This window comes from Nematolebias whitei, chromosome 6, assembly GCF_014905685.2.
Source record: "Nematolebias whitei isolate Nwh7 chromosome 6, NemWhi1, whole genome shotgun sequence".
In the NCBI taxonomy this organism is placed as follows: Eukaryota; Metazoa; Chordata; class Actinopteri; order Cyprinodontiformes; family Rivulidae; genus Nematolebias; species Nematolebias whitei.
Window position 1 is genome coordinate 30520365 of NC_056503.1, and position 13043 is coordinate 30533407.

The window sequence follows — 13043 nt, forward strand, 5'->3', positions numbered from 1 at the left end:
GACGTGAACCTAAACGACTGAGTCATCATTACTTAAATATTTGCTCTTCGCTCTCCGTCTGAGCATCTGTGGGCCATTAAAACCAGTCCCACGGTGAGAGCTGTGAACCCACAGGAATCTGCTCTCTGCAGATTTAACTTTAACTTGCTCTAACAGGAAGCAAACAGATGACTGAGACGTTGAGCTGCAACTAAAACCTGCTCATTTGAACCAGAACTGTGATATGTTTAAAAATTGTGAACAACTAATATCTTACCTGTTGCAGATGGTTCCTGAACAGCTGCAGTTTGAAGAGATAAAGATTATTTCTGACAAAACTGATGGGCTTTCATCTCCCGGTCTGAGCCGGGTCAAGTCTAAAGTGGATTGCTTTCATCTTAAATGAACTCAGATATCCATGATTTCTTAGCAGTTGATCAAAATGTTATTTTATAAAGTATTACACTGCTGTCTGTTATTCTGGAAGAATAATTTCTGATATTCCTGTAGGAAGTGACTCCGTCTGCACTGGGGTTGCAGCTGTTTAAGCTTACAAACATCCATCAAATTCTGTATAATTTTATTTTGTGATTATGTAATGTAAAAATGATGTAAAGATAAAAAAAAAAAACTTTTTTGTGAATCAATATATACAATTTGAGATCGGAGCTGTTTTAAGATGACAGAAATCCACTTGGCTCTTAGCTCTGCTCAAACCAGCAGGTGATTTGAACAGAAATAAACTTTATTTCTCAAAACTAAGGCCGTTCAAAGAGCTATCTACAACACGTAAGATGCTAACTATTCACAATATTTAATATTCTTTTTGTTTTCCACAAGAAACACGTGCTCACAGATAAAAACATAGTATTTTGAGCAGGAGAGCCCACAACTCAGGATCAAAGATGGCCGTCGCATCTGTAGACATAAAACTCTAAGAACTGTCAGACGGGAGGATTATTTGGGACACATCCTCAGAGCTGCTCATGTTCTGGAGCTGTGTGTGAACAGACTGTGTCATATCTATGAGAATACTTTGTGTGTAATGTGCAAATTATCCACATGTTACTGTTTACATCAGACTTCTGGTGAGAAATGTAAACTTTTTGGTCAAACCTTGAAAATAATGTGTGCAGTCTCATGAGATCTGCTCAAATTATGTGCTGCAAATAACTCTCAGCAACTACCAAATAAAATTTCATAAGACAAACTCAGTTATAGCTATTTGTGTGTTTTTAGTTGGCTGCAGCAGCCATATTGAATTGAGCGGGCTCCAAGTGTTGATCCACAGTAGATGTTCATCCATTGATTATTTCCTGAAAGTTTCATGAAAATACGTCCAGCGATTTAGAAGAAATTTTGCTAACAGACAGACAGAGTTGACTCAAAATAATTAATGGCAACATTTTAAACAAATATCTTTCAGAATCTTTTAGTGCTTAAGAAATTTGTTGAGAATCAATCTCAGCTACTACCATGCTACATTTTAGGTTAACACGTATAAAATTGACTGTGCTGTAGCCATTTTTGTGTTTTTTAAGATCAGTTGTCTGTGACAACCATCTAAAATCAGGTTGGCACCAAAAGTTTATCAGTCATTAACATATATGCAATAGTTAATTTCAGTAAGTTTCAACTAAACGTGTCTATTGGTTCAGGAGATATTTTGCAAACAGACATGTCAACACACAGAGACAAGAGGTAGAGCATCTTCGAAGGTGTCTTCATCACCCTGGAAGTTTTTAAGATCTTTAAAAACAGACACCTCTACAAAATAAAAATAAACATTATTTAAAATTTAATATATATATATATATATATATATATATATATATATATATATATATAACCTGAAACGAACAGCTGCATGTTTCTAACAAGAGGAGGAGGAGGTGGCTGAAGCTGAGCTGTTCCTGCAGCCATAGAAATGATGAAACCTCCGTCGTCTCCTGGGAGACCTTTAGTCGCAGGAACAGCAGCCTGTGTTGCCATAACACCCGTTCCCTTAAATGTTTCTGGACTGAGGCGGGTTCAGAAAAGTTAAAGAAAAATTAGCATTTAAAACCTTCAGCTCCTCCTTTTTCTTCTTCTCTTTTAATATTTGAGTTATGTTCCCTCTTTTCCTTCCTAATCCCTCAGATCAGTCTCAGTCCTTCGATATTGAGAGCAGTCCATGAACTCTGTGATTTCAGTAGTTTGAAATATTGAAGGACTTTAAGGAACTAATGCGCTGCAAAAACTCTGGATCATTTTCCACATATTAAACTGAAATCTCAGGTAGCTTTCTTTTTTTCCTTTCCCACCGTTACCTAATCATATGAATAATCTCTTAATCCCAGAGTGCTCAATCTCCAGATTCACTCGTATTCCTCTGTCAGACGTTTCACTTCCTGTCCTTCCCTCGCTCTGTGTGTGAGCTCACATGGCAGCCGATAATCTCCTTACTGCAGCCGATAATCCCGGCTGGCCTGAGCTGTTGGCTGCAGCAGATTGAATCGAGCAGAGCCCTGGTAGATTAGGTGTTTCTGTTCCCACTGCCTCCTGATCAAAGCTCCTCTGTTGGGTCTAAATATGTGACATGATGATACTCCCTGCAGGTTCTTGTTGGTACAGGTGGCCTTTTGTGTTTCGTCATCCTCCCCCTCTGCCCCAGTTTCCTACTGATAATCTGCTTTTGTACGCCCAGATTAAACCATTTGAGACTACACCCACTTTGATTTACTATGGACCATCCAGGTAGCTTTAGTGTTTAGATGTTCGTGCTTCTTTGAAAAGCCAGACCTGGAAGAATGTTGTCGCGAGGGTGGGCGAATGGGCAGGAGTGGGTAAGGCTGGTGGGGCCCGGCGGAGGTCAGACCGAGAGGGGTCAGACAGTCCAAACCTCCCTCTGTGTCTGAGACGACCCTGGGATGGGTGCTCAGACTCATCCCGTCCCGTGAGAACCACGGCGCTGCTCGGTTCCCTGGGACAAAGAGACACAACACCCATAAAGTCAGCCATCTTGAAGTCATTGTCCTTGTTTACACGCACCTTTCTGCACACGCAAACCGTCAGACAGTTCAAAAACGACACATCAGATGCTGAACGTGTCTCACTCGGTGACAAAGTCAGAAAAATAAAACTGCGCTGACAAAATACTGCAGCTCCTGTTTCCTGTGCGCTGCGTTTAATACGAGACCGTATTGATTCGGCCATGAAAGATAATGCACGATGCTAACGATCATCCAGTCACCATGGCAACCGCAGATTTGACCTCAGCACACAGATTCAAAACTGTATATGATAAAGTAAAAACTATGCATTTGGTTTATTTAGATTTTCAGTTATGATCTGGTGTTTTCTGCACATGCCTCAGTTTTGAATCATTTCATCATACTTTGAATGTTTGATTTGTTTTCGAGTGGGCAATAGTTCAACTTCCTGCAGGAAGATGGAATTACAGTGATGGTTTGTTGAGATGGAGGAAAGAGAGGGAGCCATGTGACGTGTTTTTTTCCTTGTTCCTCTTTGATTTCTTTCCCAAAATAATGAAACGAAAGGAGACATTTGTGTTAAAATGACAGATAAACTGACCCAGAGGCTCCCGCTGAGAAAAAGGTTTCATCTCTGAATCCTGGATGTGAATCGTTTCAGAGCAGCGATGATTGATTTGCTCGTGTCACTATCATAAAGTCATCAATGGATGGATATCGATTATCATTTGGAGTCAATCCAATCCCAAATGGCCGCCACATTTGAACACCTTATCAAACTGATTTCCAGCCTTATTTAAAGATGAGCTGGAATTTAGTGTGGTAGTAGCTGAGCATCATCCTCAACATAGACTGTGATTACACATTTATTAGTATTTTTACGTGAAACGTTGGAAACAACTGTTGGCATCAATCCTTTATGACTGTTAGCAAAACATCCTTTGAACCACTGAATGTATCTTTATAAAATCTAAAGAATTCATCACTGCCTGTAACTCAACCACATTTTAAAATGGCCGCCACAGCTTAGTGACATTAACCTATGCAAAAATGGCTAGAACTAGTTAAGTTTACAGATTTTGAGCTAAGTTTGGTGTGGTAGTAGCTGAGAGCCATCTTCATAATAGGTGCTAATAATAATGCCAATGTCGCAAAATAAAGAATTTCACGTTATTATCAGTGCAGCACAGAATAGACAGCAACTTACAGGCTTATCAAACAGGATTCCTATGAAACTTTTCAGATCAGAGCTGTTTTAAGACTACAGAAATTAAACCCAACAAAGTTCAGTCAGGTCATCTGGATGTTTTTTTTTATTATTTTGTTGAGACGTTTCATCCTGTATCCAAAGGACTTCATCAGTCTCAGGAGCCCCAACAAACTCAGTCCCACAAGCTCCAGAGTGAGTGTGATGCTTGTGGGAGTGAGTTTGTTGGGGCTCCTCGGACTGATGAAGTCCTTTGGATAAGGAACGACATGTCTCAATAACAAACAAAAAAAACATCCAGATGACCTGACTGAACATTGTTGGATGATCACGCCAAATTTTAGCTCAACATCAGTAAAATCTACAGATCTACAGCCATTTCTGTGCAGGCTATGGTTGATTAGCTGTGGCAGTTCCATTAAAAGTTGTTTATCCAAACTCGTCCACTTCTCATTAAAGATAATTATGTCTCGGGCTTTATTTTTTAATGATGGGTGTATTTGTTTAAGTGGTACATTTTCTTCCCCACACAGAAGTTTGTTTACTTGTCATTTATTTGTGCAGCTCAAAGATGTTTTAAGGTAATATCTGATCAGTTATATTTGCTCTGATGCGTCATCCAGAACCTCTCCCTGACTACACCTGCTCACCTTCTCCACCTAACAGTAAAAACAGGCTGGAACTATTCAGAGCAGATCACTCTGTCTGCTCTGCACGGTGGAGAGGAGGATGTTTGACCTTCGTCTTGTTTGAGACTGTGCCGATACGTTGAACAGAGCTGCGGTCAGTCCCTTCAGTCATCACGAGAGCTCTACAACTAGACATTTCATTCAAAGTGTTGGAGACTCTGCCAGGAACTGTGTCAGCTTTTATGATTCACAAGGTTGTAATAAAACTTTACTTTCAGGCACAACTCTGGAACTGGAGCAGAGATCCTTACCTGCGTGTTGACTGAAGATGATGTAATGTGCTCGTCTCAAGCTGGATTTAAACAGAAATCAAACGTCTGAACGTTGTGCCTTTGTTTTGTTGATCAACATGAACGATTACTTATAATAATAATAATAATAATAATAATAATAATAATGTCATCACAATGTCAGCACTGTATGTTTCCATACAATGGCGAAATTAGTCTCTGCATTTAACCCATCCACCACCAGGTGGTGCAGTGGGCAGCTATTGAAAGCGCCCAGGGGACATTTTGGGGATGAGGTGTGCTGCCCAGAGACGCCACGTATTGGAGCAACGTTTTATTTGGTGACACGTGAGGTCACCGTTAATTTATTTTTTTTTCCCCACAGAACTCTTATTGTCTAAGTCAGGTTCCTAAAGTTCTTGAGGTTCTGCTTCAAGTGGAGGAGTTCAAGTATCTCGGGGTTTTGTTCATGAGTGAGGGAAGAATGGAGCGTGAGATTGACAGACGGATTGGTGCAGCATCTGCAGTATTGCGGACTCTGTACTGGTCCGTTGTGGTGAAGAGAGCGTTGCGCTGTAAGGCGAAGCTCTCTGTTTACTGGTCGGTCTACGTTCCTACCCTCACCTATGGTCACGAGCTCTGGGTAGTGACCAAAAGAATGAGATCATGGATACAAGTGGTTGAAATGAGTTTCCTCCACAGGGTAGCTGGACTCTCCCTTAGGGATATGAAGAGAAGTTCAGTTATCCAGAAGAGACTCGGAGTAGAACCGCTGCACATCCACATCGAGAGGAGCCAGTTGAGGTGGTTCAGGCATCTGGTAAGGATGCTTCCTGGGCACCTCCCTAGGGAGGTGCTTTGGGCATGTCCGAATGGGAGGAGATCCTGGAGAAGACCCAGGACATGCTGGAGAGACTACATCTCTCAGTTGGCCTGGGAACGCCTTGGGATCCCCCCAGAAGAGCTGGAAGAGGTGTGGAAAGAGATGTTTGGGCCTCCCTGCTCAAGCTGCTGCCCCCGAGATCCGACTCAGGAATAAGAGGAAGATAATGAATGGATGGAAGGTTCCTAAAGTTGGAGTTGGTATCTCACTTGAGGTCATGAAACACCAGGTGTGGGGTCCTGAGGATTAATCCAACTATTATCTTCTGCTTGTTCCTGTCTCTGCAGAGTGTCCTTTGTCTTCCTCGACGTCTCCTCCTCAGTGGAACATGCCCCGAACATCTCCCTGTGGTGGCACCCAGGGGGTATCCTTACCAGATGCCCAAACCACCTCTACTGGTTCCACTCGATGTGGAAGAGCAGCAGCTTTACTCAATTTCAAAAAACGTTCAATACAAAAACAACTGGACTTCAATTGTTTTTGTATTGAACATTTTTTGAATTTATCATATCCTGGATGACTGAGAATCTTCACCAGCTTTACTGAAAGTGTCTCCTGGATAACTGAACTTCTCACCCTATATCTGAGGTACAGTCCAGCTATCCTGCAGAGAAAACCCATTTTGACCACTTGTATCCACAATCTTGTTCTTTCGGTCACTACCCAGAGTTTGTGGTTACAGGTGAGGGATAGGAACGTAGACCGACCGGTAAACAGAGAGCTTTGCCTTACAGCTCAGCTCCCTCTTCACCACAACTGACCGGCACAGAGTCCACAATACTGCCGAAGCTTCACTGACCCGTCTGTCAGTCTCATGCTCCATTCTTCCCTTGTTCAAGAACAAAACCTCGAGAAGCTTGAACTCCTCCCGTTGAGGCAGAACCTCACGCCAAACCTGGAGAGGGCAGTCTACTCCCTTCTGACTGAGGACCATGGCCTCAGATCTGGAGATGCTGATCCTCAACTCAGCCTCGTCACACTCAGATGAGCCGGGTTGGAAACGTTGGAGAACCACTGGTCCGAGTAAAGCTACACCAGCTGGATGATTGCAAGGCTTTAGGATCAATAATAATAATAATAATAATAATGTCATCACAATGTCAGCACTGTATGTTTCCATACAATGGCGAAATTAGTCTCTGCATTTAACCCATCCACCACCAGGTGGTGCAGTGGGCAGCTATTGAAAGCGCCCGGGGGACATTTTGGGAATTAGACGTGCTGCCCAGAGACGCCACGTGATGTGCAGTGACTGGGGATCGAACCTGGGACTCTCGGGTCCCAAGCCGGCTGCCCTGCCTCTACACCATCTCGGCCCCAATAAGGGTGGAATTCAATATAAAAAGTATTGGGCAAAGGTTTTTCTAGTTCATCTTAAAGTGAAAGTGCTGCTCTGTTAAAGGAGGGCGATTGTGGAAAGGTTGTGAACAGTTAACATCTTACCTGCTGTAGATAGCTCTTCAAACAACCCTATTTTTGAGAAACTGAGACTGATTCTGACCAGACTAATAAGCTAACTGCTAATCTGAGCAAGATTTCTGGGGCTCTGGATTTCTGCCTAAAACAATTCCAGTCAAAATATATTTTTAAGCCTTTGCTGTGAATTTCACACATTATACATATTTATATCCTGTGGTTATTTACAAATACAAATTAAACTTTCAGTGCAGCCTGGGACACTTCCAGCAGGAATGTAATATTTCTGCCAGATTAATTGTGTAATTTTAAATTACCCAACATGTAAATGTTGTGGTCTGAAAGGTGATCACGTGAGTAAAAGACACACTGGCACAATGCTTCCATTCAGGCAGCTGTAGCAGGAATGGAGCAGTGTTGAGTGCTCCCTCCAGACATGGCAGACATGACTGATCGTTTCTCAGAACAGCCCGGCTAGTAGATCACAGATAAACAACTCTTAACAGGAAAATCTTATTGCTAACCAGAAAATGGTTCTAAACCATTTTTAGAGAAACTCTTCTTTTAACACTTGTCCTTATTACACTAAAATTAGTTTAATAAATGTTTTAGTAACCCTTTTAACATTGAATTTGTATTTTATGTCACTACAGTTGTTTTTAGTCAACATTTTTTTCATTTGAACCAACTGCTCTCTGAAATAAATTTCAACAATAAATGTTTACAACATTGCATTCATGTGAACCGCTATGAACTTTCTTTAGATTGGAGTTGTTTATAGACGGCAGCAATCCATTCAAAGAGCTATCTACAGCAAGTAAGATATTGTTTATTCATAGCATTTACGCAAAACCGCACTTTAAACTAACACAAATAATCAGATTTTAGAGCAGTTCAGTGCTTTTTAATGTGTCTTGAAAAATGTGAGTAGTTATTTTTGTTTCTTGTTATAGGCAAACCTTTACCACATTGGTTCCTGGATCTTTATGCAGTCATTGTTACGCCAAACCCGTCGGAGAGGAGGTCAGCATGAAGGAAGCACACTAAACCAACAATCAGTCTTTAGCACACCCAGCTGACTGACTGAGGCAACAAAACTATTTATAGGAGGAGTAACAGCTTAGAGGAATTGCATCATATTGACTCTGATGTTAAAAGAAACTCTAAAACACTTAAATGGTGACGTGTCTTCATGCAAAACCTGTGATTTATGAGGTAGTTACTCGAGGTCAAGTGCAGTCTGTTCTTCCACATACCTCTAATTCACATGCTGCATTCAGGGGGTTGTCATGTTGGAGGGACTCCATTCTGCCTAAAAGGCCATGAAATGAGAATTTGTCACTCACGTTAGGGTTGAAAATCAAGTCCCATAAGGTAAATCAGTCGATTTTTAGGGTTTGATGTTGTAAAGTGGAACTGGAGGTTTGGGCTGTGTGTGTCTCAACACAGTCTCTATTATATGTAATAAAAAAAAAAGAAAACTTGAATTAAAGGACATACTTTGAAAAGTGGTTAAATGACAGTTGTTTCCTGAAATAACATTTTACATTGAACACTGACCTCTGGTGGTTAAAAGATGTATTACAGGAGCAAAAAAAATAATCTGTAGTCAGTAAGAACCAAACCAGCAGAGGGTGGGATGTGACTACAAACAGGTGTGTACAGAGGTGTCTGTACCTTTGTTTACCCTCTGATTTGTCTGTTAGCAAAACTTTTCATGATCCACTGGACAGGTGTTTAATGAAACTTTCAGAGTCATCGACTGACTCACTTTTGGAGCCAGCTCAGACTGGAAGATACCTGGAACTGATATAGATTTTGTGAAAGTTCTCACAGGGCCGGGGTCAAAGTTCATTTCCCTTTTAAAGTCTACGTCTGTTCGAGTCTCTCCTCGGTTTACAGGAACCAGAGCACACCAAACAAAGGGACTGCAATGGACCGAGGCGTTTGTTGTCCAGTGTGTGTTCTACTTGCTGAACAGCCTCTGCCGTCCGTTTGGGTCCATGACTCGCCACTTTCAGCAGCGCCGGTTGGACGACGCAGTTTCAAAAGGTGACAGAGTCAGAGCTGCTGACCTGTGCCCCTGCAGCAGCTGTGCTGTTGATTATCGCCCGCCACTGAAGTCAAAATGGGTTGTTCCGTTGTTATTTACGACATATCGCTGCTTTTCTTCACATCATATTCCTTTAAGCCTCTTTGGGCCTTGAGCTGTATGAGCTGAATGTTTTCAGTTGTTCTGAAGAGCTGTGTTCACTCACTGCAGGATGTTTGATGAAAACAATCGTTTCACTTCTTATTTTCATTTTACACACATTGACGTGAGCCAGAGGGCACAGTTTAGAGCTGCCAGACTGAAACCAGCACTACAAAGAAACTGGGCCTTTTTCTTTCATTAAAGGTTTAATTCCCAAAACTCGAGGAAAAAGACTTGTTCTGTTAGTTTTACTTTGAAGGGATCACAACTAGCAGGTTGTTTTTTGTCTTTATGTGATGTTGCAATCAAGAGACCAGAAGCTCCTCCAGGAATGGATTGCACAATGTTCTGATCCTGCATCGTCTTCAGCAGACTGTTGCCCTTTGTGAAAACCTGGACCCATCGCTCTCCTCGCTCCCATCAGGACAAAAACAACCTCAAGGTGAAAATGGCCCGGCTGAAGTGAGGCCCAAAAACTCATGAACCTAAAATCTTGCACTTTCTTACCACACAAAATGTTTTTCAGGAGCTGCTGGACCTTTTAAAGGTCTGCAACCGTTCACAAGCAGAGAGCCATTTCTGCTCCATCTGTCATGATCCCTGTTTACTTTCCTGGTTTGAGGTTTGTTTATTGTGATTGTTTATGAAGCGTTCACACTATTGGGATCCATTTTTCTTCCGTAAGTTTTTCGGCACCATTCTCTGCAGTTTTCAAGCTATTTCAACAAATCATTTTAGCAAAACGTTCAGCTCTTTCAGGACAATCCTGCCATGACGTTTGGTATTGGTGCAACTTTAGCTTTTTGAAATATTTAGCTTGTTCTGACATTTTTTATTCTCATAGAAAATGAATTGAGCTCATTTTACATCCTTCTAATCTTTAGATCTGTTTACAACTTTTGCTGCTCCTTTCACATTTTGTTCTGGCTCAGCTTCTTTCAGTCAGAGTCAGAGTCAGAGTCACTTTATTGTCATTCGTACCTCATGTGGTACATGTGGTGGAGCGAAATTATGTACACAGGGTCCCAGTTACATCCAACAATAAAATGTATAAGAAAAACAGTAATAACATCTAAGATATGAACTAAGAAAAACATCAACTTAATATACACTAAGCACTCATAACATAAAAACATTGAACATCCGCACAAACATGAACATGAGTCTGTGAGCAGATGAGCACGCATGAACACATCAACATTGAAACAGATCAGCAGCAACATGAAACAGATCAGCAGCAACATGATATGGTTTTTCACAGTGATTATTCTAGTTAGAGATTCATGAGTCTAACAGCCTCAGGGTAGAAGCTGTTCCTCAGTCTAGTGGTTCTACACTTAATGCTCCTCAACCTCCTTCCTGAGGGGAGTGGGGCAAAAAGTGTGTGTGCTGGGTGAGTGAGGTCCTTCATGATGCAGGTGGCCCTCTTCCTGCATCTAGAAGTGTAGATGTCTGTGATGGTGGGGAGGCTGACTCCGACAGACTTCTGTGCAGCCTTCACCACTCTCTGCAAAGCTTTTCTTCCTGCAGCTGTGCAGCCTCCATGCCACACGTTGATGCTGGAGCACAGGATGCTCTCCACTGCACACCTGTAGAAGGAGGTGAGGACTGAGCTTCCCAGACCAGCTCGTCTCAGCCGTCTGAGGAAGTAGAGTCTCTGATGAGCTTTCTTGATCAGGCTGGTGGTGTTGTTGCTCCAGCTGAGGATGTCATTCATGTGTACACCCAAGTACTTGTAGCTGGAGACCACTTCCACTGCAGATCCTCTTATGTTCAGGGGGGTGTAGATGTTTTTGTTCCTTCTGAAGTCCACGATCATCTCCTTTGTCTTCTTCACATTGATGTGAAGGTTATTCTCTCTGCACCAGCTCTCCAGGTGTTCCACCTCTTGCCTCTAGCTGGACTCATCATTGTTTGTGATGCATCCCACCACCGCTGTATCATCTGCAAACTTTACAATGTGACAGCCTGGATGGGTAGCTGCACAATCATACGTGAGCAGAGTAAACAGGAGGGGGCTCAACACACATCCCTGAGGAGAGCCAGTGCTGAGGGTTATGGTGGAGGAGGAGACGTTGTGGATCCTCACTAACTGTGGTCTGTTTGTTAAAAAGTCTAGGACCCAGTTGCAAATGGAGGGGCTTAGTCCTAGTGTGGATAGTTTGTCCATCAGGGTTTGTGGGATCATGGTGTTGAAGGCGGATGTGAAGTCCACAAAGAGCATACGGACGTAAGAGTTTTTCTGCTCCAGGTGGTTGAGCGCAGTGTGGACCACAGAGGAGATTGCATCCTCTGTTGATCGGTTCTCACGGTATGCGTACTGGTGAGGGTTCTCGTTGATGTTGATGGTTGTTTTGATGCCAGTCATGACCAGTTTTTCAAAGCATTTAGCGACTATCGGGGTGAGGGCCACTGGCCGATAGTCATTCAGACCAGTCACTGTGGAGCTTTTTGGGACTGGGATGATGGTGGCAGTCTTCAGGCAGGTGGGAACTGTCTCCAGGGTAAGTGAGGTGTTAAAGTTGTCTGCCAGCACCTCAGAGAGCTGATCAGCACATTCCTTCAACACTTTTCCGGGGATGTTGGATGTTTCAGCTTCCTTGTGCAAATTTAAACATTTTTCAGGTACTTTTAATTAATTTCAGCGTTTCTTTCTTTTGTTCATTTTTCAGCTACTTTGTGCTCCTTTTAGATTATTTCTGCTAACTACAACATTGTTGCGCTTCTTCTAATTTCTTTCTGCTTATTTCAGCTTGTTGTGCTCCTTTCAGCTTATTTCTGGTAGTTTCTGTTATTTCAACTACTATTTAGCCATTTTATGCTAGTTCTAGCTTTTTTAGTCAATTCCACATCTTTTGCACTCATTTCAACTTTTCTCAGCCCAATTCAGCAAAAATGTGCTCTCTCCACTTCACAGCAAAGTCAAAAGTGTTAGATTTCCAGTGTTGGTGTTGTCTGTTAAAATACAGTGTTAACTCAACACTTCTTTGGTCTAGATCAACTATATGAGTGTTAGTTTCCCAAAAGAGTTGGTGTTATTCTAAGGAGTTAAATTTAAGCAACTCTGTCAGGTGTTGACTTTAAAATCAACACCTGACAGAGTTTCTCCCAGTATTCCAACGTATCTGTGACGTGTTTGTTCAAGAGCGGGAACAGCAGTTTCATGAAGTCTGGAGCTACATCGTGACAAAGCAAGTTTCTACATATATATTTTTTTATGACTGCATTAATTTTCCCTTTTGGCAAGTGTGTAGACTAATATACATGGTTTGCTTAATGTAAGTATATGCGTTTGGATATCATGGTATAAATTAAAAAAATACAATTTTTGTGAGAGGCTAAAGCTAGCCAAACGGGTGTAACATGAGGTGTCCAGTTAACCGAACATTAAAACTGTTAGAAAAATCTGACGGCCATCTGATTTAACATATTTAGCTGTCATGTCATTTTCTTGATATTCTTCGCTTTATACG

At 41.9% G+C, this 13043-nt stretch overlaps 1 protein-coding gene across 1 annotated transcript in view; it reads right to left on the reverse strand.

The window, feature by feature from the left end:
• Positions 1-2721: 2721 nt before the first annotated feature.
• egln2 (egl-9 family hypoxia-inducible factor 2) overlaps positions 2722-13043 on the reverse strand; it is a gene marked incomplete at its 5' end in the record, with an annotated part of 34953 nt that continues 24631 nt past the window's right edge. Inside the window, one exon of the mRNA XM_037677800.1 lies at positions 2722-3013. Within this exon, the coding sequence (XP_037533728.1) occupies positions 2722-3013 (292 nt within the window). The remainder of the gene's footprint in view (positions 3014-13043) is intronic.